This window comes from Pongo abelii, chromosome 23 (genome assembly GCF_028885655.2).
Source record: "Pongo abelii isolate AG06213 chromosome 23, NHGRI_mPonAbe1-v2.0_pri, whole genome shotgun sequence".
Lineage (NCBI taxonomy): Eukaryota > Metazoa > Chordata > Mammalia > Primates > Hominidae > Pongo > Pongo abelii.
In genome coordinates this window covers 27,961,170-27,988,498 of record NC_085929.1, presented here as the reverse complement: position 1 = coordinate 27,988,498, position 27,329 = coordinate 27,961,170, and the positions used below count along the sequence as shown (strand labels likewise).

Genomic DNA, 27,329 nt, shown 5'->3' with positions numbered 1-27,329 from the left:
CACAGGAGCTCCACCAGGGAGGTTGTCCATGCTCCAGAGTGGGCTGGATGGCATCTTCCTTTCACCCAGGAGGCGCTCTCAGCTTCAGCCAAAGGCCTAGTCTGGGAAGGCACAGCAGGCACTGTCTCTGCACCTCAGCCTGGTGCAGCTTTCCTACGCCTCACTGTGCGTAATCTCCCCATCCCCTCTTGTTTCCCTGTCTGCCTCTCTTGCCCTTCCTGTGTGTGTTCTTGGGTTGGCTGCAGAGCCAGGGCGATGACACTGTTGGAAGCCTTGCTGGGCTGGGCCTCTGCTGGCCACCTGGGGCTGGGCTCTGTGTAGCTGTGTGGGGCTTTGGCTTTTGGGGAACTGGGCCTTTTAAGGCCAGCTTTTGGGTCTGGCTGACTTTCCCTCTCCTGTAGTCTCAGTTGTGGCCATAGTAAAGCCTCTCTGCAAAGGTGCTTTATCTTTATAGAGTTCTGAGAAGGGTGCCTTATGGATCAGAATCAGATCCAGATAAGGTGGGCCTGGCCAGCCAGCCATGTACCTGGGGCCCTCTTGGGATGCAAGACTCCGTCCCACAGTACTCAGGGTGGAAGGGTGCTGTGGGCTCTGGAGATGGGCAACTGGACGGTCAGGTACGAAGCATGTCTCATACCCGGTGGGTTCCTTGCAGAGTTGAGGTATGATGTGCTAGGCGAGCTCACAAGAGCAGACATTAAGCATCTGGGGAAAGCCAACCGCAGGCCCAGCCGTGAAGAGGCCGGTGGGCCTGGTAGGGACTCACAAGCCTCTGCTTTGTGTTGTAGTATTTTAACCACATCAGCATCGAGGACTCGCGGGTCTACGAGCTGACCAGCAAGGCTGGGCTGTTGTCTCCGTATCAGATCCTCCACGAGTGCCTTAAAAGGTAGGGTAGGGGGGTGCCTCCTCCCACGAGTCAGGTCGGGGGAGCTCCTCTCTGGTGTCTCATATTCTTGTGGCTGTTTGTCCCAAGGCAGAGGCATGGCCAGGTTTCCCTGGGTACACAGCAGCCCCTTGGCCCTGGCCACCAGTCCCACAGGCCTGAATCGGGCGTGTGGAGAATTCCCTCCTCTGGCTGAGATGCAGTCTGGGGAGAGGCTTGGTCATTTCTTAAGGGCTTCCCAGAGCAGGCCTCCTCAGAGGCAGCTGGCTGCTCTGCTCAGGGGACGCCATCTCTTGTCTGTTTTCTCTTAAAGAAACCATGGGATGGGTGACACGTCTATCAAGTTTGAAGTGGTTCCTGGGAAAAACCAGAAGAGTGAATACGTCATGGCGTGTGGCAAGCACACAGTGCGCGGGTGGTGTAAGGACTCCTTCTCTGCTGCCCGGTGGCCGCCGGGCGGGCGGCCCCTGGTGTGGCCCTGCGCCTCTGTGGCTTGGTCTCAGCTGTTGCCCTGGCATTGTCCCTGAGCCCAGCTGTGTGTGCTGGCCACCACACGTTCAGCCTAAGGCGGACTGGCGGCCGTCCTGCCTGCACTTTTTCTGTCTTCTCCCTTTCCACCGCTGCCACCCCTGTCTCCATCCAGCCCTTGTCCCTGTGGCAGGAGGAAAGGCCCTCCTCCTCGAACAGCCAGCAGAATCCTGCTGCTCCCTGTTTCTGGAGGTGTGCGTCTTGGTGGGAGGGAGGCTCTTGGCTGCGTGGCTTTGAGTGGTGGTGTCCTCAGCTCCTAGACTCTGAGGGCCACTCTCAAGGTGGCAGCTGGGTACTGTGAGACTCAGGTGCCCAGAGCAGTGGCAGAGTGCTGCCTGTTCCTGTAGAATGTGCCCTGGCTGGCCCTCGGGGTGTGGGTCAGGAGGGCTGGGAGCGGCAGGGGGCCCCATGAGCACTGGGTGTTTGTGACCCCCTTTCCATGCTTGCTCTTTCTCTGTGTAGGTAAGAACAAGAGAGTTGGAAAGCAGTTAGCCTCACAGAAGATCCTTCAGCTGCTGCACCCACATGTCAAGAACTGGGGGTCTTTACTGCGCATGTACGGCCGTGAGAGCAGCAAGATGGTCAAGCAGGTAACTGGCCATCAGCAGGTCCCAGGGTAGCCTGTGCTGCCACCCTGGAGCGTATTCCTGAGGCTCTGTGCTCAGAGGGTGCAGAGCTGGGCAGCTCTGCTCTTGCTCACAGCTGCCTCTCTCCTGGGCCACTTGTGTGGCTTTGTGGGCAGGGGGTGGGGTCGTCCCAGCCACACCTCCCATCCCAGCCTGCTGGGAATGGTCAGTGAAGTGTGGGTGATTGGGAACGCAGGCTGGGCCCAGCTATGTGGCTTGTAGGGAGATGGCCGAAGTGCAAGGCAGGCCCGGGCAGGAGATGCTGAAGGTGCACCCGGCTCGGAGGTGTGCAAAGGCTCAGGAGCCAGGGCCAGCTCTCCCTGCTTGAAGGAGAGCGAGTGTGTCAGGGTAGCTCTCCCTGGTACCAGTGCCGGTCCATCTCTAAGAGAAGAGCATGTGTGTACCATCTGTCTTGTTTCTGCTGTTGTGGCCAACATCTTGCAATGTAAGCCAGTGCCCACTCCTGAGGGGTGGAGGGTAACATGGGGAGGTGAGTGTTTACGTTTCTCATTTTCCCCAAATGATTACAGAAAAACTCTCTTGGGTTCTTGCCCTCCTGGTCATTGGAAGGGGAAGTAGTTGTGGAGGGGTTGGGGCTGCAGGTGGGGCAGCCCCAGGACTATGTGGTGGGTAGGCCCTCTGCCCGAGCCAGCTGCCAAAAGCAGGGCCTGCCTTTAGGTCCCTGAGACTGAGGCGTCGGCACTGTCCCCGAAGAGGCCTTTACTCTGGACATGATAAGGGAGGGTGAGGGGGCCCACACGGGCCACCAGGGCGTGTTAAGGAACTTGAGGAGAGACATTTTTGGGAAGCAAGTTGAAATGTAGGTAGCACTTGCTTCTGCCTTTGCTGTGCATGGTCCTTGGCTCTGATGGAGAGAGAGAAGGCAAGCCCCACTCTGGCCCGGGGGTGGGAAACTTCCCTGAGCAGGAGGGGGAAAAGCCCCAGCCTGGCACAGCCACAGCTTGGGGGAGCTCTGGCATCCCGAGGAACCACAGCACCCTTGGGGCTGGCCTAAGACAGGAAGGGGCTGAGGCCAGCCTGATGCTGCTCTGCATTCATGGAGTATGCAGAGAGCTCAGTGCCTGGGGCTGATGGGCTGGGCTGCAGCGTGCTGTTCTTACTGGCTGCGGCTACGCTCTGGTTTTTCTCCTTGATGAGGACTCTGGGCACCACGAGCACCTCACCTCCCTACTCTGCCCATGGCAGGAGGCCATATAAGTGGCGTGGTGTGGGCAGAAATGCCTGGCAGCTGTGGACTGCCCCTCGCTCTCCGCTGCTGTCAGTGGGCCTGGCATCACTGAGGCGGGCCAGTCAGCATGCAGTTATGTTGCCACAGCTCCTGGCTGTTTCGTGTCTACCAGACTCTGGGCACGCCTACCTTCAGGGTCCCAGGCACACAGCTGCTGGGCAGCAGGCAGGCTGCAGAGCTACAGCCTGCAGTCCTGAGCGTGAGGTGCTATACTTCTCAGGAGACGTCGGACAAGAGTGTGATTGAGCTGCAGCAGTATGCCAAGAAGAACAAGCCCAACCTGCACATCCTCAGCAAGCTCCAAGAGGAGATGAAGAGGCTAGCTGAGGAGAGGGTGAGTGCCACCCTAGCAGGAGGGCTGCCGGGCCACAGCCATTCCTGTGGCAGCTGTGGAGGGACAGCAGACCCCAGGACCCATGCCTGAGCTGACACCTTGGAAATGCTTGGATCCTCCTTCCAAAATCAGATACAGGCTTTTCTTTGAGCTTCAACGTGTGTGATACTTTTATAAATCACTTCAGTTTTGGTTCTGTTGTTAGAGAGCTGGCAGGCCAGCCTGTTGGTGGACCATGAAGGTCACAGCCTTGGTGGGCCACCTGAGTCCCATGTCCTCCCTGGGTGTTTGGAGGTAGGTCAGTGTACCTGCCAGAGTTGAATCTGTAGGGCTTGGTCCTGATGAAGCCCCCTAAAGCCACCTTGGGAACCCCACTCAAAGAGGGGCTTGTCAGGCTGGCAGTGGTGTCTTCTGTCCTTAGGCATCGTCTGCGTGGCTACGGTGTGACCTGCCTACCTGGGCCTTCTGGGTGGGAGCTTTCTGAAGTGTGGCAGTCCCCTGGCCTGGGTGAGAGCCCCAGGAGGTATCTGCCGCCACCCAGGCCAGCAGGTCCCTCACTGCTCCCTGGGGTGGGGCTTGGCCTCCTGGAGCCAGTGGGACTGCCTGGTTTGCCCCTGGTCGGAAGAGGGGCTGTGGGGCTCAAGGGCAGCAGGTGCAGGACACAGTGCTCCTGGCTGGGCCTGGGGCAAGCAAACAAAAAGCTGGGCAAGGGAGGAACACCCAGTGGGGAGGCCTGGCCTGTCCCTGTAACTGCACCCAAAATTCTTCACTTTGGTACATGTCCTGATTTGCCAGGGAGGCTGCACATGTTGTGCTCTGATGGCAATCCAGGGGGCCTCTGCAATCTCAGGCTGGCCTGCCCCAGGCCTTCCCTGCTCCTCCTAGCCTGGCGTCACAAGCACTGGTGCCCTTGGGGCTCCAGGGCCTCCTGGCATGATTTGCTGGGCTCTCCCTCCACCTTGTGCCCTCCGGAGCCTCTGCCAAGCCCACCTCACTGGTACCCCTGACCTTTGTTGTTCTTTCAGGAGGAGACTCGAAAGAAGCCCAAGATGTCCATTGTGGCGTCCGCCCAGCCTGGCGGTGAGCCCCTGTGCACCGTGGACGTGTGAGGGAGATGGCACGGGCCAGGGCACGGGGGCCGCCAGCGGCACTTCTGAGGAGACCAGCAGTCATGCATCGTGCACCACAGTGTCAGGCCTCCAACCCAAGCTCCTTCCCTGTGGCCAACCTGTGGGCCCGGCCTTAGGGTGGAGGCTCTGGTGTACAGGGACAGCCATGGCCACACAGCACACATGTGGAGCAGCGGCTCTCCCCGGAAAGCTCCAGGCCTGAATGGATGGACTCAGCGACTGCACCAGTGGCAGCTGGTGACTGTGGACAGTGGTGGACCCTGCTTCTGTGCACCTGCTGCAGGCTCTTTTTATGAAGGCTTTCATGAATTTTAGTATGTAATATGCACTGACGACACATGATGCTTGGATGACAGATGAGAGGGGGATGGCTGAGTCCTGTGGCTGGTCCGTGATGCCAGGTGGCCCATGTGCCCAGGGCGCCTGCGGAGCTGCTGCAGGGACCTGGTCAGGAGGTGCACATGGTACCCTGCCCTCACCCACCCTCTGTGTTTCCCCTTCTTTGAAAAGGTAGGACAGAAAGGAATATTTTAAACCTTTTTGGCTTAAACAGAATTTTAGCATCAGAACTACCTTTCTGGGATTGGAAGCAAACCATCAAGGTGGTCCCTCTCTAGTCTGGACACCATGCCAGCAAGGATGACGTCCTGCCACCTCCCGGAGTTGCCCTGGCCTCCTAGGGCCCCTTTTTCTGATGAAGTCTTAATGCCCTAAAAGCGCCTCTCTGGACACTGAGGCCCTCCCTGCCTTTCCTGGCCTCCGGCAACAGTTTTTTACAAAGATTTTTTGCAGTCGAGTCCATATGTCCACCCATTGATTTTTAAACCTTTTGTGATATTTTAGCATTTTGAAAGACTTTTACAGTGAGAGTAGAAGGTAGATTTGGAATCATGCATTTTAGCAAGTGGACTTGTTTTAACAGGAAGCAAAGGCCTTCAGTGTAGCCTATTCTTGATCCAGAGCTGTTGCCTGTGACAGCGGCTTCTCTGGATGTCAAAGGCAGCTGCCTGGTGCCCAGCTTGCTTCTTGACTGGTGGCCCCTGTGGGTGGGTGTGGGATGGAAATGTGTTCCTGCCTGAGTCTGAGGCACCAGGGTGTGCTCAAAGGCTGGCCCTGGTGGTGGATTGGCACCTGTGCAGAGTGCCATGTGCTTGTGGTGTGCCATCCGAAGCAAGAGTCCAGCATTCTGCCGTGTCTGTCCCCCACTATGCCCCCCACAGGCGGTACTGATGGCGCCTTTTTTTTTTTGGTCAGGAAAACAATGTTGGCCTGTGGGCCGCCCACAACATATCCTTCCCTCACTACCTGTGTGACCAAGGTTGGCTTCTGTTGACCTTTAAAAAAGAAACCCTCTACTCAAATTGCTATAATTAGACACTTGCTTCTGTCTTGCCTCCTGTCTGCAGCTGTGAATAGTCATTTGACCGTGACTGTTGCCCTTAGCCAGCCAGATGCGCCTGTGAACCAGAGCTTCGTGCACATGTGTTCCCCTAAAGGTTGGGGAGCCTCGCTGTGTCTTGCTGTTCCCAGGCACCACCACAGCAGGTGCTGCCATACTCTTGTGGTCTCTGTGCCCCCTCCCCCGCCTACCCGTCTGCCAAGCGTGGGTGTGAATTATGTGCACACAGCCGTGCTTCAAGGCCGGGGCAGGGGAGCCTGTGCTGATGCCATCTAGGGCACTGGGCTGTGCCTGGAAGGTGAGCCTCGATTGTCTGAACACATAAAGCAAACTGTCCAGAAGGGAATGGCTGATGTCTTTATTCTGAGGGTGAGGCTGGCATCCTGTGGACCCTTGACTGGCCAGATCCCCTCCTGGAGCCTCCCTGCAGGCTGGACCCTGCCTTTGTAACAGCTGAGCAGCACCCCAGCATGGCCCCTTCCTTGGTTGATGCCCTCTCTGCCGGGCTGAGGGCCAGGCTGGCCACAGAGGGGCCAACTCTGCCCAGTGTTCTCCACCCCATCCCCCCAGCTGGTGCAGTTCCCAGACCTGTCTCTGCCTCTTCTCAAGTTTAAGTATCAAATCCAACATTCTTTTTTAAAGTAAGCTCTGCCCTGACTCCCCCAGCTGTGCAGAGAGGCTTGCGGAGCTGCCTAGGCCTAGTCTGGCCCTTTCCCTGGCACCCAGGCTCTGTGTTCAGACCCCTGGCTCTCATCACAGAAACACCCTTTGTTGAGCAGTTGTTTATTCTGGCCCTCACGGCCTTGGCTAGTCCACAAAGGCCCTGGGGATGGGGAACAGGCTGTAGGAGCCCACCTGCCTTCCTGGTCAGAGCCCCTGGCCCCTAGCAGCAGACCAATCCTGGTGGGGTACAGGGTTCTGTGCCCTTTGGCTGCCTACCTCTGAATATCCTGGCCAGCAAGCCATGCCTTCCCTGCCCCTGGGGCCCTGGGAGCCCTTCAGCTCCCGTCACCATAATGGGTCCTGGGCCTAGGATGAGGGGAAGGCCCCAGTTTCTTGTGGGGTGTCATCTGGGGGTCCTGGTGTGGGTTGAGCTGGAGGGCTGTGGGGCCCTAAGACCCCTGTGCCATTGGGGTGCTCCACCCTCTCGAACAGGATGAGCATCTCACAGTGCGGGGTCTGCGGGAACAGGTCCACTGCCACAGCCTTGACCGGCCGGAAGGGAATGCCCTTCACTCGGTTAGATGGGGCTCTGCAGAGGCTGTGGGGGGAAAAGGGGGGTGCCAAGGTCAGCCAATAGGCTAATCAGGGGCTCCTGTGGGAGCTGGGGGCTTGGTGCCAGGCCTAGCCCCGACCCAGGTCCCTGCAGACACTCACTCCACAAAGTTGCCCATGGCTGCCCGGGGGTTGCATGAGACGTACAGCAGCCGCCTGAGGTTCTCAGCTCTGCGGATGGCGAGGATCACCTTGGAATCTGAGGAGACAAACACCAGCTGGGTCCCCACAGCCAGAGAGTGCACAACATGGTAAGCCACCCCATGTGTCCTCCTTCCCGTGCCGCCACCTTAAGCAAAAGCCACTCACGCAAGCCAGCACGGGGTGGGTCCAGGATGGCCACGAGGTGCTGGGAGGCCAGTCTGCTCACCAGGGCGGGCACCAGGTCCTCGGCCCTCCCGCAGTGGAACTCCACATTACTCAACTCTGAAGAGATGGCACCGTGGCTTGTCAGAGGGCCACATGCCCTCCCAGCAGGGCCAGCCCTGGGCAACCCCTAGCCAAAGAGCTTGCTCACTTGCTCTACCTGTCGGGCAGCCCCCAAGCCCTGGCCGCGGCTGAGGCTTGCAGCAGGGGTGGCGGCTGCCCCCATCCCCACCCCCACCCACGGCCTTGCCACTCACCATTGTCCTGGGCGTTCACCCGGGCGTCCTCCACGGCCTCTGGGCATAGCTCGACCCCAATGACCCTCTTTACCTTCTGAAACAGGAAAGCGTGGTGTCGCCCCACCCAGGGAGGGGAGTGCATGGGGCCCTGTGGGCAGCAAAGAGGAGCTGGGCCTGGGGCATGATGGAGTCAGCTGTGGTGCCTTCCAGCTGGGGTCAATGGGGGTCTTGGGGTGGGGAGAGGGTGCCCTCAGCAGGGCAGGAGGTCTCACCCGGGCCAGGGCCAGGCCAATGGTGCCAGTGCCACAGCACACGTCCAGCACCGTGCTCCCCGCATCCAGCTGGGCCCAGTCCTGGATGACTGTGTAGAGCACCTCGGCTGCGGGTGTGTTCACCTAGCGGCAGGCGGTGCCCAGGATGTCAGTGGCTCCTCTCCTGTGGTGCCACTGGCGCCCCCTGAGGCCCACATTCATGGTCCCTCCATCCTGCTGAGACCTCCGGCGCCCACTCCCCACCTTGGTGCCCAACGTCTTCCCTGACCCCACCTTGGACCAGCCTTGCTGATGCCCTCACCCAGCCCCTGGCTTTAAAAGCCAAGCCCGTGCTAAGCACAGCCTCCTCCTTGCCCCACTTGGTTGAAGGCTCACAAGGCCCCGCAGGCCAATAGGCTGCACCTTCCCTGCCCCAGCAAGGGGGCTTTGCCTCCCACAACTCACACTGGGGCCCCTGGAATCACCCAACTGCAGCTCCCACCCCCACACCTGGCCCTCCAGGAGGTCCTGCTAGGCCTATCTCCAAAAATGGCCGCTCCAGGTCCCCACAGCCTTCCTGCAGCAGTGAGCAGACAGCGAAACAGTATTTCCCAGCCCAGAGGCCACCATGGCCTCCCTCCTGCCAAGCCCAGAGCAGCGCCCCGTGGTAATGCACTGAGGGCCACTCTTCATGCTCCCTGTGACAAGGGCCACTGCCGTGTGTACCTCTAGGTTGTCCCGAGTCAAATCAGTGATGACCAACCTCTTTCCTACTTCACCCTCCTCTCTGGCTCCCCCAAATCTCACCGCCTGAGCCCAATGTTCCCATCATGTCCTGATGGTGTGTCAGACCTCCCTCAGCATGTCCCCATGCCCACCAGGGACTCAGGGCTACCTGGAAGAAGGCGTGTGGAGAGATCCGGAAGGTCAGCCCTAGCAGGTCCTCGTGGATGCACCGGTCCCCAGCCACATGCTCCAGGGGCAGGCCCTCCTGGCTAGGAGTCTTTCTGTGGGTGGAGGTGTGGGTCCTTCAGTGTCACAGTCCCTGCAGGGACCTGCCCTGCCCCACTCAGGCTCCTTACCGCTGTCCCTCCTCCACGAAGTAGAGGCAGGTCACTCCACTGGCCCTGCCTGGCCCTGCTGTGAAGTGCTGCGCTAGGGAGGCCTTCAGCTCTGCCAGCTCCTCAGGGCTCAGCTTCTGGAGTAAGTGGTGAAAAGTTCCTATCAGGTGTGCTGAGGCCCACCCAGGCTAGGCACCCTCCCCCGGCAGGGCCCCCGTTGAGACCTGGGGGTGGAAGTAGGCAATGGCCATGGCCTGGCGGCGGCGGCTGGTGCGCACAGTCAGCTGCTTCCAGTGGCCTGTGTATGTCTCTGGGTCGTATGCCGAGTATGGAGTGGACCTGTGGGAATCACAAGCTGGCCTGAGTGCCCACAACTGGGCACTCAGTCCCCCTGCTCTCTCCTCTGGCCACACCTTCCTTCATCTGGCTGAAATGGCAGGCACTCCAGAATTCCCAGGGCAGGATCACCACCCTCTGCTCCCACACCGCATAGGAGTTCCCGGGAGCCCCGTCACAGGTCCTCACCGGATGAACTCCTGGAAGGCCTTCACCACCTGCTTGGTGGCTTCGGGGATGTGCACGGTGTCAAACGGGGCTGCCACAGCACACGTCCCGCCCTTGTACTTGCCGAGCCGACAGCCCACGGTGTTATCCTCCCCATCCACCCCGACGCCAACCAGAAACTCACATTTATTACGATACTCAGTCTGCAGGGAGAGAGCTGCACCTTACCCTGGCTGCCCAGCGCTTGTGCCTGGAAACCCTGATTTCCCCACAGGGGCTGGCAGTCAAACAAGAGGAACAGCTGACAACTATGTGATAAGTTACCAGAAGAAAACACAAAGCAGGGAGATCAACAGAAAGGGTGAGCAAAAGCAAAGTTTTTCAAAACCCGGGATAGGGGTTTGTGGCCACCGAAGTCTAGCCTGACCTGCTGGGGTGATGGCCTGACCCCCTCCAGTGGGCAGCAGGCCTTGTTGTGCTTGTGCCTCTGCTCAAGCAGCCAGGGCAGCAAGGCACGGTTGGTGCTCCCGATTTCCCTGTAAGAGGAGCAGATCTGTGGTTGGACTCCACCTACTGCCCCCCACCCATGCCAGGCCACTCCCCAAATGTCCAGGCTCCTGACCCCTCCTTTGGGATGTCATTGTGCCCACTGTGACATGGGTGTCTCGCTGGCTAGCTCCCAAAGGGGCTGCCAGATCCTGTGCTGGGCCTCCCAACTGCTGCACGGGCAGGCTGAGGAAGCACAGGACCGGGCAGAGCCCTGGCCAGGAGGGGTGTCTTGCGCCCACACTCACTTGGCAAGTTTCTGCAGCACCTGCTCGCACTCCAGCTGCTTCCGCTCAAGCTGCTCAGCATAGGGCACTGTCCATAAAGGGGTCACCACGTCGGCCACTCGTGTTACTGGTGGCTCACTCTCACCCTCCTGTCGCCTCCTCCTGGCCATGGGGTCCGCCTTGGGCCGGGCCAGGCGCACACTGAGTGGGCGGCCTTTCCAGAGGGCACCATGCAAAACGCGCAGGGCCTTGTCCCTCTCTGCAGCGCTGCGGAATGTCACAAAGGCGCAGGGTGGTTGCCCAAAGAGTTTGGTTTTGTGGGGCTGCAGACCAAAGCGGCCCAGGAAGCGCCGGACGTCGCTGAAGCTGGCGTGGCGAGGTACGTTCTGCAGCTCCAGTTTGAAGATCTCAGAGGTAAACAAGTCATCCCTGATGTAGCTGTAGAGCCCGGGCTGAGGCCCCGGCCCTGTAGCCGCCCCAGCGCCCTCTTTCTCCACCTCCTCCAGGGCTGAGGGGGCTGCAGGGGGCACCGAGACTGTAGGGCAGCTCAGGGTACTGCTGCTCTCCTGGCCACAGCTCTCCATGGGCTTCGGGCCCTGTGTGGGGACAGATGGGGTGCTAGGGTGAGGACTAGGCCCTGGGGGCCTGGCCCCCCAGGCTTCCTACGGCACACCCAGACCTCCGTCGGTGCACTCTGCACTCAGCCCTGTCCCTCCCCTCCCCCATTCTACCCTCCCGACCCCATTCCCGTTTCCTTTCCTCCCCCATCGCACCTGCCTCGTCCCCACCTATTCTCTGGCAGGTTTCCTGCCCCACCCCGCCTCCTCCCACCCCATCCCCGTCTCTACCCAGCGTCTCCCCGCACTCTACCTCGTTGTCGAGGTTCTCACTCATCGCCCAGGCGGTTCTCCGCCTAGACCAGGGGCGTCATGGGGGCTGCCTGGCCACCTTGTCCTGGGCCTGTCACAAGGGAAGTCCTCAGAGGGGAGGTGCTCAGAGAGCCGGTGCAACGCGGCGAGGTCGCCGCCACCCCCGGCTTCGCCCCAGGCGGGGCGGGACTCGAACCTGCGATGCTCAGGTCCGGGTCTCAGGCTTGGGGCTGTACCGCCCGCCCGCCAGGGGCCCGCGCCAGCCGCTCGCTTCGCCAGCCACTCTTAGTCCGCCAGCGCGTGCGGCGGAGGCCGAGCGTCTCTATGATCCTCGCTTCTGGCAACGTCATCGTCGCGCGCCGGATCCAACCCCCAACCACTTTAGCCAGCTCTGGCGGCGCGCGTGGCCAGGACGGAAATGCGCGCGGGGGTCGCCGGGAGTGCGCGCTCCTCTGGCTGACGGGCGGGCCGGGCATGCGCCGCGGGCGTTTTGGCGGGAAGCGCGGGGCGGGCCGGACAATGAGAGTGTCCGCCTCCTGAGCCAATAAAGCTGTACTGGTTTTGAATCGCGGCGCGTTTCCCGCCGCTGGGGTCAGGGGTCGAGGTTCGGGTCGTGGGGCGGAGGGAAGAGCGGGCGGGCCGGAGGCGCCGGCGCCAGACGCGGAGGGAAGGAGCTGCGAGTAGCCGCCGAGAGGCCGCGGAGCCAGCGACGACCGACCCAGCCGAGCCGCCGCCGCCGCCGCGCCCCCATGGCGGCCGCCAAGGTGCGGCCTGGCCCAAGCGGGGACAGGGTGGGCGGGCGGGGCGGGGCGGGGCGGGTGGGACCGGGGCCGTTATCAGCGGCCACGTGGGCGGCCCGCGCCGCCGCCACCAACCCCCGCCGGCCTGCAGGCTCAGCCGTCTGCTGGGCCTCGGTGGCGCGGAGTCGGGGCGCGTGGGGTTTGGGGGCTTGAGGCCTGCGGAGTTGGGGCGTTTGGGGGTGCAGGCTCTGCAGAGGCCTGGGGGCTGCAGGGCGCCCGCGTGACCTTGGGGTGGGTTGGGGAGCGGCCGTCGCCACGCGGGACGGCCCCAGCCTCCGGGAACTGGTGCGGGCGGCGGGTTTCCTCCGGCTCGGCCCACTTGGGGCTCCCCACTAGTACGGTGCATTTATTTTTTCCGTCGCCCACGCAGCACTTCATTCATTCGGTTCTTCTGGAACCGCCACTGGCCTCTGTGGCAGAAGCTCGCGTTCCAGCGTGTGGTACAGGTCCTAGATGCGCCGACCCAGGCGGCGGCTTTGTTGGCTGCGGTGTCTGGTTTGAGTGCGGGCCGCTGCAGAGCCGCAGTGCTGTGGGGAACAGTGAAGAGCAGCGAAAAGCTTATGTTTTCTTTTCCGGTTTGAGTCTAGTGGTGAAGTCTTGGGTCTCTTACGGACTTCTGGGTGATCAAGGCACGTGTTCTGGAAGACTCGAACCTAAAATATGATTATTGGTGCTCTCTTATCCTCTAAATTGGGCCAGGATTTCATGACTTTCACCGGTACAATTTATCTAGTTATTAACTTAATTTTCTGAACTGTGAAAAAATTGCTGGCAGAGTTGTGAATCCAATGTAAATACTAGCAGTCCTGTAGCGACTTTTTTCGTTCTAGTAAGCAAGAGCACAACTATTTCCTAATTAGTAAAAACTGAAAGAGTTACATTTTGCTTTAAAGTAACATTTCAAAATCTATTTCGACCCATCGTTGTGTACTTTGATGTTCACACAGCAGGTATCATCTGCATTTTATGAATGAGGAAGAAACTGATGCTCAAAGAGATGAGGCAGTTTCTCCCAGGCCACTCTCTGCAAGTGTTGGTGGCTTGTAGGGTCCCCCATCAGTCTGTGCACAGATCTGATTGATGTCTGTGAATCTGGGGGAGGGGCCCCAAGCTCTGGTGTCTCACTCTATGCTCAACGCACTGAGTGTATGGAGCTGGGCGTAAATGCAGAGCTTTCCTAGTGTGGAAGAGTGGGCCTAATTTCTTGCTTTGGGGTGGGGCCCATCCTTGTATCTGAAGTCCCTTCATTGTCGGGGGTCTGACCACTGCAGGCACTGGTTGGGCTCTGGTTGTGAGCCAGATCCATAGGCCAGCAGTGTAACCTCTTTGTATCTCCACAGGACACTCATGAGGACCATGATACTTCCACTGAGAATACAGACGAGTCCAACCATGATCCTCAGTTTGAGCCAATAGTTTCTCTTCCTGAGCAAGAAATTAAAACGCTGGAAGAAGATGAAGAGGAACTTTTTAAAATGTAAGTAGGCTGATGTCCCAGAAATAGGACTCTTTAAGGTTGAGGTTACAACTTTTATGGGTGTCCAGGTCTTGGCCTGACTTTTAATTAGACTGAGGCTGCTTAAAGAAAGGGCCTAAAGTTGGTGACTAATCCCATGTGGAAATTTAACCCCTTCTTTTCATGAATCTTCACCAGGTGCCCTTGCTGCCCTGCAGCCAGTTGCATGAAGGGCATCCCATCATTGCTGCTCTGTCCACTGGCATGGCGGCCCCACTGCCCTTTTTTGCCACTGGCTTCTGAGGATCCAGGGAGTCGCTTGCTTGAGCAGGGGGTTTTAAGTTTTTGCAGCATAGACTTCTTTGGCATTGTGAAGCTTATAAATCCCCCACCCGGTGTTTGTTGTTGTTGTTGTTGTTTTGAGACGGAGTCTCGCTCTGTTGCCCAGGCTGGAGTGCAGTGGCGCGATCTCGGCTCATTGCAAGCTCCGCCTCCCAGGTTCACGCCATTCTCCTGCCTCAGCTTCTTGAGTAGCTGGGACTACAGGCACCCGCCACCACGCCCGGCTAATTTTTTGTATTTTTATAGAGACGGGGTTTCACCGTATTAGCCAGGATGGTCTCGATCTCCTGACCTCATGATTTGCCTGCCCCAGCCTCCCAAAGTGCTGGGATTACAGGCGTGAGCTACTGCTCCCGGCCCACCCTTAATACACGACATAATGCTTGCGATAACACATGAAAATAGGTGATAGTTTAGTTATTAAAACCACTTAAAAAAATTCTGTACATGTGTTTCTTGACGCTTTCAGTTAAGAGCTGGCTGCAGTGGTGGGTACCAGCCTTGTGTCTTGTGACAGCGTCACAGCACCACAGAGACTGTGGCCTGTCGCCTACACTCAGGATTGCAGCAAACATCATGTTTAGTTACACACTTCGGTGAAATGAGGTTGTAGTTTTTCCCTGTTCAAGTTCGTGGAACCCCCCACCCTTGAAGTTGCTTTAAGAGTCCAGGTTAAGGTTTGGTTGCTCTGGAGTGGGAGAGGGAAGCAGAGAGAGTCATTCCTACTGTGAGTTTTATCTCCAAGGAAGGGGGCCAGGAGGGATACCTGGGAAAGGAGAGCTGTGTGTCACCCTTTGGTCACAGACGGTGATGGACATCTCCCTGAAGCCACTGGGTGGCCATGCCTCCACTCTGCTGATGCATTGCTGCAGCCCCCGTTTGGGAGTAGCTCCTTGCTGTGGTGAAGTGCTTGCCTCTGTTCCCTCACTGCCCATGTCAGGTGGGAGGTGCTCCTGGTGGCCTGGGGCCCAGGCCCTCCCTGAGGGAGGTGAGGACAGCAGGGTGGGCCTGGGTCTTCGCAGTAAAGCTCCAGTGGCATCCTGTTGGGGAACCTTGTGAGACAGTCTCTTGCCAGAATCATGTTGGGGCAGAGAGCGGAGTCGTCTGAGAGAGGCAGGCAGAGCTGTGCACAGAGGGAGGGTGCCAGCCTGAGCCCTGAGTGCACTGCTGGATTCTGGGTGCCCTGGTCCCCAGCGGGAGGGGCTGCTCCTGGGCAGGAGGGCCGGGTGTTGGTCAGGGCCTGTTGCCTGATTAGAGGCCTGGGCCTCTTTTCTGGGTCATCTGACCTCAGATGACCCGCCCCCCTCAGCCTCCCAAAATGCTGGGATTACAGGTGTGAGCCACCGCGCCCTGTCGTCTAATTCTCTTGGTTGTGGAAGTGGAATTCAAGATGACCTGGAGTTTGTTGGGCTGCTGTGCTTTCTGGTGGTGTTGTGACGGAGGTCCTTGGCCCGCACCTGATCCATGTTGTCCCTGCAGATATCTGGGGCTGAGGTGCTCTTGCACAGTGACCATGGGACGGAGTCTTGCTCTGTTGCCCCGGCTGGAGTGCAGTGGCACGATGTTGGCTCACTGCAACCTCTGCCTCCCAGGTTGAAGCAATTCTCCTGCCTCAGCCTCCTGAATAGCTGGGGCTATGGGCGCGTGCCACCACGCCCGGCTGATTTTTTGTATTTTTAGTAGAGATGGGGTTTCACTGAGTTAGTCAGGGTGGTCTGGATCTCCTGACCTCATGATCCACCTGCCTTGGCCTCCCAAAGTGCTGGAATTACAGGCGTGAGCTACCGCGCCTGGCCTCTTTTTTTTTTTTTTTTTTGAGATGGAGTTTCGCTCTTGTTGCCAAGGCTGGTGTGCAACGGTGCGATCTCAGCTTACCGCAACCTCTGCCTCCCGGCTTCAAGGGATTCTCCTGCCTCAGCCTCCCGAGTAGCTGGGATTACAGGCATGTGCCACCACACCTGGCTAATTTTGTATTTTTAGTAGAGATGGGGTTTCTCCACATTGGTCAGGCTGGTCTCAAACTCCCGACGTCAGGTGATCCACCCACCTCGGCCTCCCAAAGTGTGGGATTACAGGCGTGAGCCACTGTGCCCGGTTTTTTGTTTTTTTTGTTTTTTTAAATAGGGTCTCAGTCTCACCCAGGCTGGAGTGAGGCAGTGGTATCATGGCTCACTGCAGCCTTGAACTCCTGGGCTCAAGGGATCCTCCTCCCTCTGCCTCTTGAGTAGTTGAGACTACGGGTGTTAGCCATCACGTCCAGCTAATTTTTTATCTTTTTGTAGAGATAGTGTCTTGCTATGTTGCCCAGGCTGGTCCCCACTGGGGGAAATACTGTGACTGTAGGCGCAGTGGGGCGATTTCCACTCACTGCAACCTCTGCCTCCTGGGCTCAAATGATTGTCGTGCCTCAGTCTCCTGAGTAACTGGGATTACAGGTACCCTCCACCACACCCAGCTGATTTTTGTATTTTTAGTAGAGACGGGGTTTCACCATGTTGGCCAGGCTAGTTTTGAACTCCTGACCCCAGATGACCTGCCTGCCTCAGCCTCCCAGAATGCGAGGATTACAAGTGAGCCACCGCGCCCGGTCGTCTGATTCTCTTGGTCGTGGAGCTGGAATTCAAGATGACCTGGAGTTTGTTGGGTTGCTGCGCTTTCTGGTGGTGTCGTGATGGGCAGTTCTTGGAGCCTGAAGAAGGGCTGGGGCGTTCATGGAGGCATGGGGTCCTGCAGTGCAGAGTTGTTCTGTGTCCTCCCGCACAGGCCCTGCATGTGGGCTGCAGGTCTGCACTCTTACCTCACGGCTTTTCTTGCAGGCGGGCAAAACTGTTCCGATTTGCCTCCGAGAACGATCTCCCAGAATGGAAGGAGCGAGGCACTGGTGACGTCAAGCTCCTGAAGCACAAGGAGAAGGGGGCCATCCGCCTCCTCATGCGGAGGGACAAGACCCTGAAGATCTGTGCCAACCACTACAGTAGGTGGCATGAACGCCCGCCCCAACAGTCCCTAGCAGCTCAGTCTGGGACCTTTGGGAAGATTCTTTCAGGGCTGACTGGGAACTGGGGAGCGTGTTATTTCATGGAGTGCAAGTTTGTGGTGTGTTTGTTGAATTTAAAACCAGAAATACGTTTTTCAGACATGCCTCTGAACTCAGAGCAGGCCCGCAGCGAAGCTTAGAGCACACAGGGGTGTGGAGTCAGCCAGACGGGCCCTGATGGGAGGACGCAGCGCCCAGGCTGGGCTCGGGACGAGGAGTGAGTGCTGCAGGGCGAGGGGGCGCTGTGTGTGTGTGTGTGGTGTCTGGGGGGTGGGGGTTGGTGTCTGGGGGGTTTAATGGGTATGTGGTATCTGGGGGGCTGTGGTGTGTACTGGCGGTGGTGTATGAGGGTGTGTGGTTGGGGGTGTGTGTGGTGTCTGGGGCGGGGGGCTGTGTGGTGTTGGGGGTGTGTGGTTAGGGGTGGTGTTTAGGGGTGTGTAGTTGGGGGTTTGGTGTCTGGGGTGTGTGGTTGGGTATATATGGGGGTGTGGTTGGGTGTGGTGTTGGGGTGTGTGGTTGGGTTTGTGTCTTGGGTGTGTGTGGTGTTGGGGTGTGGTTGGGTGTTTGGTGTTTGGGGTGTGTATGTGGTGTCTAGGGGGTGTGTCTGAAGGTGTGTGGTCTGGGGGGCTATGTGGTGTCTGAAGGTATGTCGGGGCATGCGTGGTATCTGAGAGTGTGTGGGGTCTGAGGGTGTGTGTGTATGGTGTCTGGAGGGGTATGTGTGGTATCTTGGGGCGTGTGTAGAGGGCATCTGGGGGGCGGTGTTTGGTGTCTGAGGGGGTTTGTGGTGTCTGGGGCAGGGGGTGTTTGGTGTCTGGGGGAGTGTGGTTGGGTGTGTGGTGTCTTGGGTGTGTGTGTGTGGTGTCGGGGTGTGTGGTTTGGTGTTTGGGGTGTGTATGTGGTGTCTGGAGGTATGTGTAGTTTCTGAAGGTGTGTGGTCTGGGGGCCTATGTGGTGTCTGAAGGTGTGTGGTGTCTGGGGGTGTGTGGTTGGGTGTGGTGTTTGGGGGTGTGTAGTTGGGGGTCTGGGGGATGGGGTGGGGTATGTGGTTGGGTGTGGTGTCTGGGGGGGGTGGTTGGGTGTCGGGGGGGGTGGTGGGGTGTGTGGTGCAGTGTGTGGTTGGGTGTGTGGTGTCTTGGGGATGTGTGTGTGGTGTCTGGGTGTTTGGTGTTTGGGGTGTGTATGTGGTGTTTGGGGGTGTGTGTAGTGTCTGAAGATGTGTGGTCTGGGGGGCTATGTGGTGTCTGAAAGTGTGTCGGGGCATGTGTGGTGTCTGAAGGTGTGTGGTGTCTTAGGGGGTCGTACAGTGTGTGGTGTCGGAGGGGGGTGTGTGTGTTATCTGGGAGTGTGTGTAGGGGGCATCTGGGGGGCGGTGTTTGGTGTCTGGGGGGGTTGTGGTGTCTGGGGCCGGGGGTGTGTGTGTGGTGTCTGGTGGGGTGTGGTTGGGTGTGGTGTTTGGGGGTGTGTAGTTGGGAGTCGGGTGTGGTTGGGTGTGGTGTCTGGGGGGGTGTGGTTGGGTGTGTGGTGTCTTGAGTGTGTGTGGTGTCGGGGTGTGTGGTTGGGTGTTTGGTGTTTGGGATGTGTATGTGGTGTCTGGGGGTGTGTGTAGTGTCTGAAGATGTGTGGTCTGGGGGCGCTGTGTGGTGTCTGAAGGTGTGTGGTGTCTGGGGGGGTTGTGGTGTCTTGGGGTGTGTGTGGTGTCTGGGGAGGTATACAGTGGGTGGTGTCTGGGGTGGGGGGTGTGTGTGGTATCCAGGGGTGTATGTAGGGGGCATCTGGTGTTTGGTGTCTAGGGGGGTTTGTGGTGTCTGGGGGGGTGTGGTTGGGTGTATGTGGTGGTGTGGTGTCTGGGGGTGTTGGGGTGTGTGGTGTCGGGGGGGTGTGGTTGGGTGTATGTGGTGGTGTGGTGTCTGGGGGTGTTGGGGTGTGTGGTGTCGGGGGGGTGTGTGTGGTGTCGGGGGGGTTGGTGTCTGAGGGGGTGTGGTATCGGGGAGGTGTGGTATCTGAAGGTGTGTGTGTGTGTGAGAGATTAGGGGTGTCTGGGCAGTGTGAGAGCAGATGTGTGAGGTGCCCAGGCGCCAGCCTCCACAGTTATGGTGTGTTCTACCCTCACCAGGATCTTCCTGGGGAGGAAACGGGAGGGGAACGGGGCTGAGAAGGTGGCCAGGTCATGAGCACCTGTGAAGCTACATAAGTAGAGGCCCTTGGGCAGGTTCAGCCAAGAGCTCTAGCCACCCTGTGAGGAGTCCAGCCTGGCCTGCAAAGAAGTGGCAGTAGGTTGTCCCGAGTATGGCTGGCTGCCAGCTGTCTTTAGATTGAACCTGTGCTGCCCAGCTTGTTGGCATGTTTGGAAGTACACTTGTCCTGGGGTGTCCCTTGGTAAGCTTCCTAGTGTCGTTTGCTGAGTGTCAGGTGTGTCCAGTGGGGCAGGGCCCCTCATCCCAGGTGCAGGATGACTGCTGGCAGGAGCCTGAGTGGCTCAGCCCTTGAGGGCAATGCAGAGGGCTGGACGGCGGTCTGCCTATGCCGTGGGCACCTCGCTGCACGGCCTGGCCTGCCAGACTTCCTTGGGAACTGGCTCCTGGGTTCCCCTCCCTCCCTGCTCAGCATGTCTAGTCCTGGGGAAGCTTGCACTCTGGCTGGTCCTCCTCCTCCTTGAGCCTAGTTTGAATCATTTCTTCGGGGGTCTTCCTTGATGCCCTGTGCTGCTCCTAGAGCCTGGGTCAGGTTGTGGGTTGTTGTGTGTGCATCATAAGTTGGTCCTGGGCCCCTGGGCATCTGGGCAGAGCCATTGCATAGCCAGCAGTGTCTTGTGCCCATCAAGGGCCCTTGGTAGACAGGGAAAGTGGCAGTGGGTAGAGGCTGGCCTCTGGGTAGGGTGTCGGAGAGGCTGTGGGCTGGCTCAGGGGCGGGATGTGAAGGGGGTATGCAGGGGGCCTGGCATCCGCTGTGGCGGGCTGCAGTAGACGAGACCCCCCCAGCTCCCAGTTCAGATGGTGACATGTTAGGGGTATCCTGGGGGTGCATGTGGCCTGGACTGGGCATGGGCACCTGGGATGGTCTGGATTCTCAGGGAGCTGTTCTGAAGAGTGGTCGCCTGCAGGGCCATCTCCCCTTGGGGCTGCCTGTGCCTGGGGAGTTGGGGTGGAGGCGTCCATAGCAGGCCGTGGCTCTGTCTCCTGTGCCCTCCAGGCTTCAGTCATGGGGATGCAGGTGGGCACTCCTGCATCAGTCATGGGGATGCATGGCCGCGGCCCCCAGTGGGCTCCCTTCTGGCAACTGCCCCACTTTCTAGCCTTCTGCTGCCCCCCACTTTCAGATAGGCTGGCTCTGTGTGTTGGGTTCCTTCAGGAAAGACTGGACCCCCTGGGCCTTGTGCCCTGATGTCTGACCCTGGGCTTCTGACTTCATGGCTGGGGTCAGAATCAAGGGGATCAGGGTTGGGCTTGAGTATAGCCCTGGGATACAGCTGGGGCCTGCTTTGCCAGCTCTGCTTCTCTGCATTTCTGGAGGTGGGGGTCTGTGTGCTAAGTGGTCTTGAACACGGCTCAGGAGCTCCTTGTGGAGATGGCCTTACGGTCAGGGAGCAGGCTGCCCATTCCTGTTTAGGATGGTCATGGTTTTAAGTGAATATGGGGCATTTTCAAAGAGGTTTGAATAAAACTCAGGTGCCGTGGTACTTCTCTAAGCCTAGTTCTCCAACCCCAGACTGTCCCTGTGTTGTCTGAAGCAGACCCCTCAGGTTGGTGAGCAGGGTGCTCTGTGGCCAAGGGCTGGGTGGGCCGGCCTTTGCAATCATCCCACCATCTTCACGAGCTTCTCTCTCCTCAGTCACGCCGATGATGGAGCTGAAGCCCAACGCAGGTAGCGACCGTGCCTGGGTCTGGAACACCCACGCTGACTTCGCCGATGAGTGCCCCAAACCAGAGCTGCTGGCCATCCGCTTCCTGAATGCTGAGAGTGAGCCAAGGGGCCCTGGGGACCTGCCCGACTTGGGGCTCACCTGCGTGGCAGCGTGGCGGGTTATGTGCAACAAATGCTGTTGCCTTTTGGGGAGAGGGGGCAGTAACTGGGAAGTGTCGTGTGGGCTGCCCTGCCCTGCTGTTTGGGGGCCATGCCCAGACTGAAGCCATGAGCAGCGCCTTCCCCCTTAAACTCAAAGCTGTGCCAAGTAGCTGGTGAACAGCAGTGCCCGCTCAGCCGCCTTGTGGCTGGCACTTTGGTTTGCTCTCCAAGCTCCGGTTCCCATCAGGTGTTGTGGAGCCTGAGGCCCAACCCAGGGCTTCCTCCCAGTGCTGATCCTCGTGCCAGGCTTCTGGTTCACTGGGGCCAGGGGCCCCTCATGGTTGCCTGGGTGCCAGCAGGGGCTGGGCAGAGAGAGCCACAGGCCCAGGCTGATCTCTCCCCTGCTCAGAGGTCTTTCCAGTCCAGATCATCCAAGCTGCGTCCAGTGGCACCTGGAGGAGTCAGTGGGTACTGTGGCCTGGCGCCTGGTAGCTGGCCGTTTGGTGCCGAGTGACCTTGTCCTTGCTCTGGGAGTGGCTGCCCCAGCAGCCTTTCCAACACAGTTGGGAGCCGAGCCTGTGGCAAAGAAGCCCATGCCCCTTGGTTGCCCAAGGGTCCGTGCTCTACCACTCTGCCCAAATGGGTGCAGTCAGATGAAGGAGACAGAAGGCCAGGGCCGATGTCAGGTGGACCAGTCCTTTCTTAGGTCAGAAATTACCATGAAATGGGTCTTCTGTGAATCCCGACTCTTCAGACCCAGCAGGGCATGTCCCTTCCACTGCTCACAGCTCTTAGGAAGTCTTCGCTCTCCCTTCCACAGATGCACAGAAATTCAAAACAAAGTTTGAAGAATGCAGGAAAGAGATCGAAGAGAGAGAAAAGAAAGGTGACGTGGTGCCATGGGTTGGGGGGCTTCTTTGCAGACTCACTCTGCACCTGACTGTACTTCCAGGCGGGTGCTTTTTCTGTCTGCCAGATAAACATTCCAGGGTGCTGTGGCCGCCTCACCTATCCAGGGCGATGCAGCTCCCTGGGGACACAGGTGCTTCTTGGGGAGCCCTGAGCACTTGTCAGTGTTGCTGGCCTCAGTCCAATTGGGCAGGCATTGGAGTCTGGGCACTGCCTGGAGCTCACCAGAAGGTGCTTTATGATGGTCCTCGGTTTGTCTCAGAGGGCTTGGTCACCTCTGCCATGAGGCTGGACTGCAGCTGTGGTGGCAAGTGACCAGATGTCACTGAGCAGCCTCTGACCATGGTCTAGGCAGTGCTTGACTGCATCCACTTGGCTTCCTTTCGTCATTGAATTTCAAGAAGACAGACTCCAGGAGGTGGCTTGGCCAGGCAGGAGTCTGTCCTGAGGGCGGGCAAGCCGCTGTGGGTGGGTGACGGCACTTGGGACCGGCCTGGCGAGGGCCATGTGTTTGAATGCACCGTGCTTCTGTTTTCTCACTGTGCTGCTTGTGTTTTTAGCAGGATCAGGCAAAAACGATCATGCTGAAAAAGTGGCGGAAAAGCTAGAAGCTCTCTCGGTGAAGGAGGAGACCAAGGAGGATGCTGAGGAGAAGCAATAAATCGTCTTATTTTATTTTCTTTTCCTCTCTTTCCTTTCCTTTTTTTAAAAAAATTTTACCCTGCCCCTCTTTTTCGGTTTGTTTTTATTCTTTCATTTTTACAAGGGACGTTATATAAAGAACTGAATTCAACATTCAGGTTGTTTTTTTTTTTGTTTCTAAGTTTTTGCCCTATTGAAGATGACTTCAGAAAATCCATTCCCCAGTCATGAAAATGTACTGTGCTAACTTTCTTTTCCATAGTGGAAACACTTATTTATAGTCATCAAAAATAGTGAATAAAAAACACATTTGGAACCTGGACCAGATGGCAGGACTGTGTGTGTATGGGCCCCTGTGCTGTGAGCGCCGCTCGCCTAAGCCCCCCCGGGGTGTATGTCCAGGCCTGTCTGCAGCCCAGGTGGGTGCTGCACCTCACTGTAGCCTGGGTTCCTGGGAGACTCGCCCTGGTGTCTGAGGTCGTGTATGTATCTTGCTGTGGGCCTTGAAGCTGAGGTGTCTGAGCTGGTGCTGGTGAGGGAGCCTGGCCAGGGGTGTCTGGTGCCGGGTGTGGTACTGATGCACGACTGTGGGCTGGGCAGCGTGGGCTCTGCCGAGGCAGGCTCCACTGTGCCTTATGGCCTGAACAGCCACTGCTTTTTATCTATGGTGAGGAGGGGTGGGCTTTCTGTGTTTTGAGGAGAGAAAGGAAGACCACCGGAGTACCTTGGCTTTGGAGCAGGGAGGCAGTAGCCAACTGAGCAGGGTCTCTAGCATCGGCCAAGGCTGACTTTGGCCCCTGTGGCAGAGTGGCCCCTGTGGAGGGAAAGGCCAGTCCGGTGTGCTGGGTGGGGCTCAGCCCTGTAGCTCTTCTGTTGGAAAGCCTATTGTACCCTGGCCTTGGAGAAAACTGGGGTCTTGGCCTCCTGGACTTGAAGTCCACACTTGGCAGTGTTGGAGTTATGGGCATCTGCAGTAACTTTAAATAAGATATTTTCCAGTATGCCATTGGGGATTGTCATGTGTAATGGATTGTCTCTGCAAATGCCATCTTAAGTGTGTGGTCCCAACTGCCATAATGTGCCCTGTCACCGTTTGTCATGAACACCTACCAGACGTGCTTCACTGTGAGGCTGGCTGCCTGCTGCCATCACTTGCTCTTTCGTGCCCTCCACCTGGGCCTGGGCCCTGTTCTCTCTGACCTCCATGTGCTGTGTCCTGTCTGGTGACTGCCTGCTGGTTTAAACACCGGTCCTTTGTCTCTCTGGGGCAGGGGTCCCCAGTCCCTGGCCTGCCGACCGGTACAAGTCTGTGGCCTGTTAAGAACTGGGCCACACGGCAGGAGGTGAGTGGTGGGCGAGCGAGCTTTACCACCTGAGTGCCTCCCCTCAGATAAGCAGGGCATTAGATTTCTACAGGAATGCGAACCCTAACGTGAACTGCGCATGTGAGGAATCTGGGTTGTGCACTCCTTATGAGAACCTAGTGCCTGATGATCTGAGGTGGACAGTTTCATCCTGAAGCCACTCCCCCACCCCGGTCCATGGAAAAATTGTTTTCCACCAAACTGATCCTTGGTGCCAAAAGGGTTGCAGACCGCTGCTCTGGGGGATGTACTTCCAAAGGCAACTACTCTCAGGTTTGCTTATTTTTACATAAATGGGAACCACTTTATGGTCTCTAGCATCAGCCAAGGCTGACTTTGGTGGGTCCCTGTGGCGAGTGGCCCCTGCAGAGGGAAAGGCCAGCTCAGGAGAGAAGGCTGTGCCGACTCCTCGTGGTTTCCGGTGCTCTACATGTTCAGAGAAACGTCTTTGGTAATGAACTATGGAAATGGTCCCTGAAGGTATGGTCTTTGCTCTAGGTTTTAAAAAGCCCAACTGACGACTCCTCACTGGCATCTTGACTGTGTTCTGTGAGCTGTCCTCATGCTCGTGGACTGCTTGCCTCCAGCAGGTTGGCAGGGGGACAGTGGTGCACTTTGCACCCAAGAAGAGGTGAAGCCTGTGTCCTGTGCCAAGTGAGGTCCTCGTGTTGGGAGGGTGACACCGTCCACTGCAGATGGTGCCTTGCTGTGCTGCACTCTCGGTGACCCCCGGGGCCCCAGGTCAGGTACAGGTGTCAGTTGGAGGCTTTGACGTCTGTGAAAGGGAGGGCCCCTTGCACTGGCTGGAGCTCCCAGGAGAGAAGCCCTTGGCTGGGACAGGCACCCCCCCAGCACAGAAAGGATGTTTAGCATTCTGTATTTGATTTGGGGTTCCAATAAAATTCCAGGCTGACTTCCTTCATCTGGGGATGGGAGAAATGTCTCCAAGGGAGAGTCCCAAACAGTGGGAAGGCCCCTCGGAATGGCTGGGAGACAGTGCCATCCTGTGGTGGGGCTGTGTTGCAGGGTGCATTTGAGGATGCAGCTTGTTGACACTGCAGGATGTGATGGTGCTGCGGGAAGGGAGCTGTGCTGGGAGACAGAATGCATCCGCGTGCTGGCCCCACAGGACCACAGGGTAGGCTATACAAGGACACCCATGCGGGCACTCGCGCCAGCCGTCCAGCCCAGTGTGTTTCCATTGGGTTCCCTTTGGCAGACAATGGTGAGCAGAATGGGGTCCTGCCGGTGCTGGGGACTGTGAGAATGCAGTGTGGTTCAGCCTTCCATCCCAGGTCTGTCCGCCGGGCTGCAGGCTGGGGAGCCTCCTGCTTTCTGCTTCATTTTCCTTTTCCCTGGGATCTTAGCTCTTCTTGGGGAGGAAACTAGGCCACGGGCTTGGCAGCCATGTTGGTTGGGGAGGCCGGTGCCGACCTCACTTGGTTCTCTGTCTCCAGTAGTGGGTCTGCACTACTTGGGACCCCTCTGCCCAGGCCTCTGTGTTAAGGAAAAGAGATCCCAAGGCCAGATGCGATGGTTGACACCTGTAACCCCAGCACTTTGGGAGGCAAAAGTGGGAGGATCACTTCAGGCCAGGAGTTCAAGGCCAGCTTGGGCAACATAGTGAGAGACCCTATCTCTACAAAAAAATACAAAAAAATAGCCTGGCATGGTGATGCACATCTGTGGTCCCAGCTACTTGGGAAGCTGAGGCGGGAGGATCACTTGAACCCTGGAGGTTGAGGCTTCAGTGAGCCACGATTGCACCACTGCACTCCAGCCTGGGTGGCAGAGTGAAACCCCGTGTTAAAAACTCAAGGGAAAAGGGATCTCACCAAGTAGGCCTGATTCCGCTTCTTCCCACTGTCAGCATTTGGCAGTTCACTCCAGGGTTCAGCTGGTGGAGGAAGGTGACAGTCCTGGCACCCTGCACAGAGCATGGGCATGGAGTCAGACCTGGACCCTGAGGGGCTCTGTGTCATGTGCCACTAGAGGAGGCACTTCATGGGGGAAGGTAGGAGCAAGGGCGAGGCTGGAGATGGGCGCCAGGTGGCAGGTGTGTTGCCAACTGAGAGGCTCACTCATGGCCACTGCAGAGCCCAGGTAACGAGGCATCTGTTCCAGTGGTGTCTGCTCTAGGCTCACCATTGTGCCCTGAGACCCCTCCACTGCCTCAGAGCTACCATCAGTGCTTGGGAGCGCTCCAGGCTGGGCCTCCTGGAGCAGGGCACCCTGAGAGCAGTGCTTACCACTACAGCTGCCTGGGAGAAAGCCCATCACCATTTCTGCTGTGCAGTAGTTAGTTGCATTAAGAGCTGGGTACCGGCCCCAGTCCTGGGTTCCTCCCTCCAACAGCCACAACCCTGGCCTGCCCACCCTGAGGAGCTGCGGCCGGGTGCTTCTCCAGGGGAGCAGGGGCCTCCAGGCCAAGAAGCCTCATGCCTGTGCCGCAGGGTAGGGCCGCTCGGGGTTCTGGTTGCAGAGGAGCAGACACTCAGGGCTGGGGGCGATGGGTGAGGCCCCCCCAACAGATCTCCACCTAGGGAGGGGTCTAATGGGTCTGGGTTTCAGAACAGGGGGCGCTCGGGGCATGTTGGCGTGGCCGAGGACAATGACCCTCACTGGGGAGGCTCCGGAGCTTGACTGAGGGTCTCCCGCTGGCACCGCCTGCTCTGCCAGGGGGGACCCACACGAGGCCCCTCCCCACCCCGCCCACAGCGCCGTAGGCCCCGGCCCGGTCCACCTTAAGCGGCGGCGGGGCGGGTGGGATTTCCTGCGGGAGGAGACGCGCCGGGCCTATCGGGCAGGGCCGGGGCGCCGGGCTTCCCAAAGGGCCCCGCCTCGGGGAGGATGGGGACTCCAGCCGACCGTCTCTCAAGCTTGCAGCTCGGGCCAGGACGTGGAGGGCCCGGCGCCCGCTGGCCGGGCCCCTCCAGCCCAGTGGCCCGAGGGAGGGCTGCGAGGCGGTCACGAGGCAAACAGCCACGACGCCGCTGCGGTGTCACACCCGCGCCCCCTCGTGAATGCCAAGGGGCTCCAGACCAGACGGGTCGTTAGGGAAAGGGCTGCGCCCACAGACGCCCCCGAGGCCACCTGCACGCCTCCGCGGCCCGGGACCAGGGGGCCTGGCCTTTGTCGTGGTGCCCACCGGCCGGGCCTCAGGGGTGCGTGGGTGCCCGGCTCCCGAGAGCCGCGGGCGCCCGCCGGGCTGGGGTCCACGAGGCCGCGGGGTCCCGCCCCCTCCGACGGTCCCGCGAACCGGTGGGCGGTCCCCGGGCCCCATC

At 58.7% G+C, this 27,329-nt stretch overlaps 3 protein-coding genes, 1 long non-coding RNA gene and 1 other non-coding gene across 7 annotated transcripts in view; 3 read left to right on the top strand and 2 right to left on the bottom strand.

The window, feature by feature from the left end:
• Positions 1 to 6,493, top strand: part of DGCR8 (DGCR8 microprocessor complex subunit) — a 31,296-nt gene extending 24,803 nt beyond the window's left edge. The window contains exons 10-14 of the mRNA XM_054543646.2: positions 789 to 889; positions 1,200 to 1,306; positions 1,877 to 2,004; positions 3,510 to 3,623; positions 4,649 to 6,493. Of these exons, the coding sequence (XP_054399621.1) occupies positions 789 to 889; positions 1,200 to 1,306; positions 1,877 to 2,004; positions 3,510 to 3,623; positions 4,649 to 4,732 (534 nt within the window). The 3' untranslated portion in view covers positions 4,733 to 6,493. The remainder of the gene's footprint in view (positions 1 to 788; positions 890 to 1,199; positions 1,307 to 1,876; positions 2,005 to 3,509; positions 3,624 to 4,648) is intronic.
• A 2-nt stretch (positions 6,494 to 6,495) lies between these two features.
• On the bottom strand, positions 6,496 to 11,893 carry TRMT2A (tRNA methyltransferase 2 homolog A). 2 transcript variants are annotated; one of them, XM_009234125.4, is made up of 12 exons: positions 11,492 to 11,893; positions 10,643 to 11,217; positions 10,276 to 10,384; positions 9,870 to 10,051; positions 9,569 to 9,683; positions 9,366 to 9,481; positions 9,179 to 9,290; positions 8,305 to 8,427; positions 8,051 to 8,126; positions 7,737 to 7,853; positions 7,530 to 7,626; positions 6,496 to 7,413 (listed from the first exon to the last, which is right to left on the bottom strand). In XM_009234125.4, exons 1-12 carry the CDS (start codon positions 11,513 to 11,515, stop codon positions 7,182 to 7,184), a joined length of 1,878 nt encoding a protein of 625 aa, XP_009232400.2. In that variant the 5' UTR covers positions 11,516 to 11,893; the 3' UTR covers positions 6,496 to 7,181. The 2 variants fall into 2 exon arrangements, with proteins under 2 accessions (XP_009232400.2, XP_054399622.1); XM_054543647.2 differs by lacking the exon at positions 8,305 to 8,427 and having other exon boundaries at positions 11,492 to 11,630.
• A 137-nt stretch (positions 11,894 to 12,030) lies between these two features.
• Positions 12,031 to 23,003, top strand: RANBP1 (RAN binding protein 1). 2 transcript variants are annotated; one of them, XM_009234123.3, is made up of 6 exons: positions 12,031 to 12,254; positions 13,631 to 13,767; positions 16,905 to 17,062; positions 20,957 to 21,085; positions 21,951 to 22,016; positions 22,603 to 23,003. In XM_009234123.3, the coding sequence occupies exons 1-6, from the start codon at positions 12,240 to 12,242 to the stop codon at positions 22,698 to 22,700; spliced, it is 603 nt and encodes a 200-aa protein (XP_009232398.1). In that variant the 5' UTR covers positions 12,031 to 12,239; the 3' UTR covers positions 22,701 to 23,003. The 2 variants fall into 2 exon arrangements, with proteins under 2 accessions (XP_009232398.1, XP_002830910.2); XM_002830864.5 differs by having other exon boundaries at positions 22,600 to 23,003.
• Positions 22,050 to 22,174, top strand: LOC112130702 (small nucleolar RNA SNORA77). The gene has a single exon (XR_002912934.1). It is a non-coding gene; the product is annotated as a small nucleolar RNA SNORA77 (small nucleolar RNA).
• LOC134761195 (uncharacterized) lies at positions 22,702 to 27,293 on the bottom strand. The gene is made up of 2 exons (XR_010139493.1): positions 25,881 to 27,293; positions 22,702 to 25,542 (listed from the first exon to the last, which is right to left on the bottom strand). It is a non-coding gene; the product is annotated as an uncharacterized LOC134761195 (long non-coding RNA).
• Between the last annotated feature and the right edge of the window lie 36 nt (positions 27,294 to 27,329).

Bases quoted from the DNA above. Each gene is read 5' to 3' on its own strand.
- TRMT2A (XM_009234125.4), bottom strand. From the start codon at position 11,515: ATGAGTGAGAACCTCGACAACGAG. The intron at 10,052-10,275 runs GTCAGGCTAGAC...CTCTCCCTGCAG, and splicing joins TCAGGCCATCACCCCAGCAG to ACTGAGTATCGTAATAAATG. The intron at 7,627-7,736 runs GTGAGTGGCTTT...TTGTCTCCTCAG, and splicing joins CCCACCCCGTGCTGGCTTGC to ATTCCAAGGTGATCCTCGCC.
- RANBP1 (XM_002830864.5), top strand. The intron at 13,768-16,904 runs GTAAGTAGGCTG...CTTTTCTTGCAG, and splicing joins GAAGAGGAACTTTTTAAAAT to GCGGGCAAAACTGTTCCGAT. The intron at 22,017-22,599 runs GTGACGTGGTGC...TTGTGTTTTTAG, and splicing joins CGAAGAGAGAGAAAAGAAAG to CAGGATCAGGCAAAAACGAT.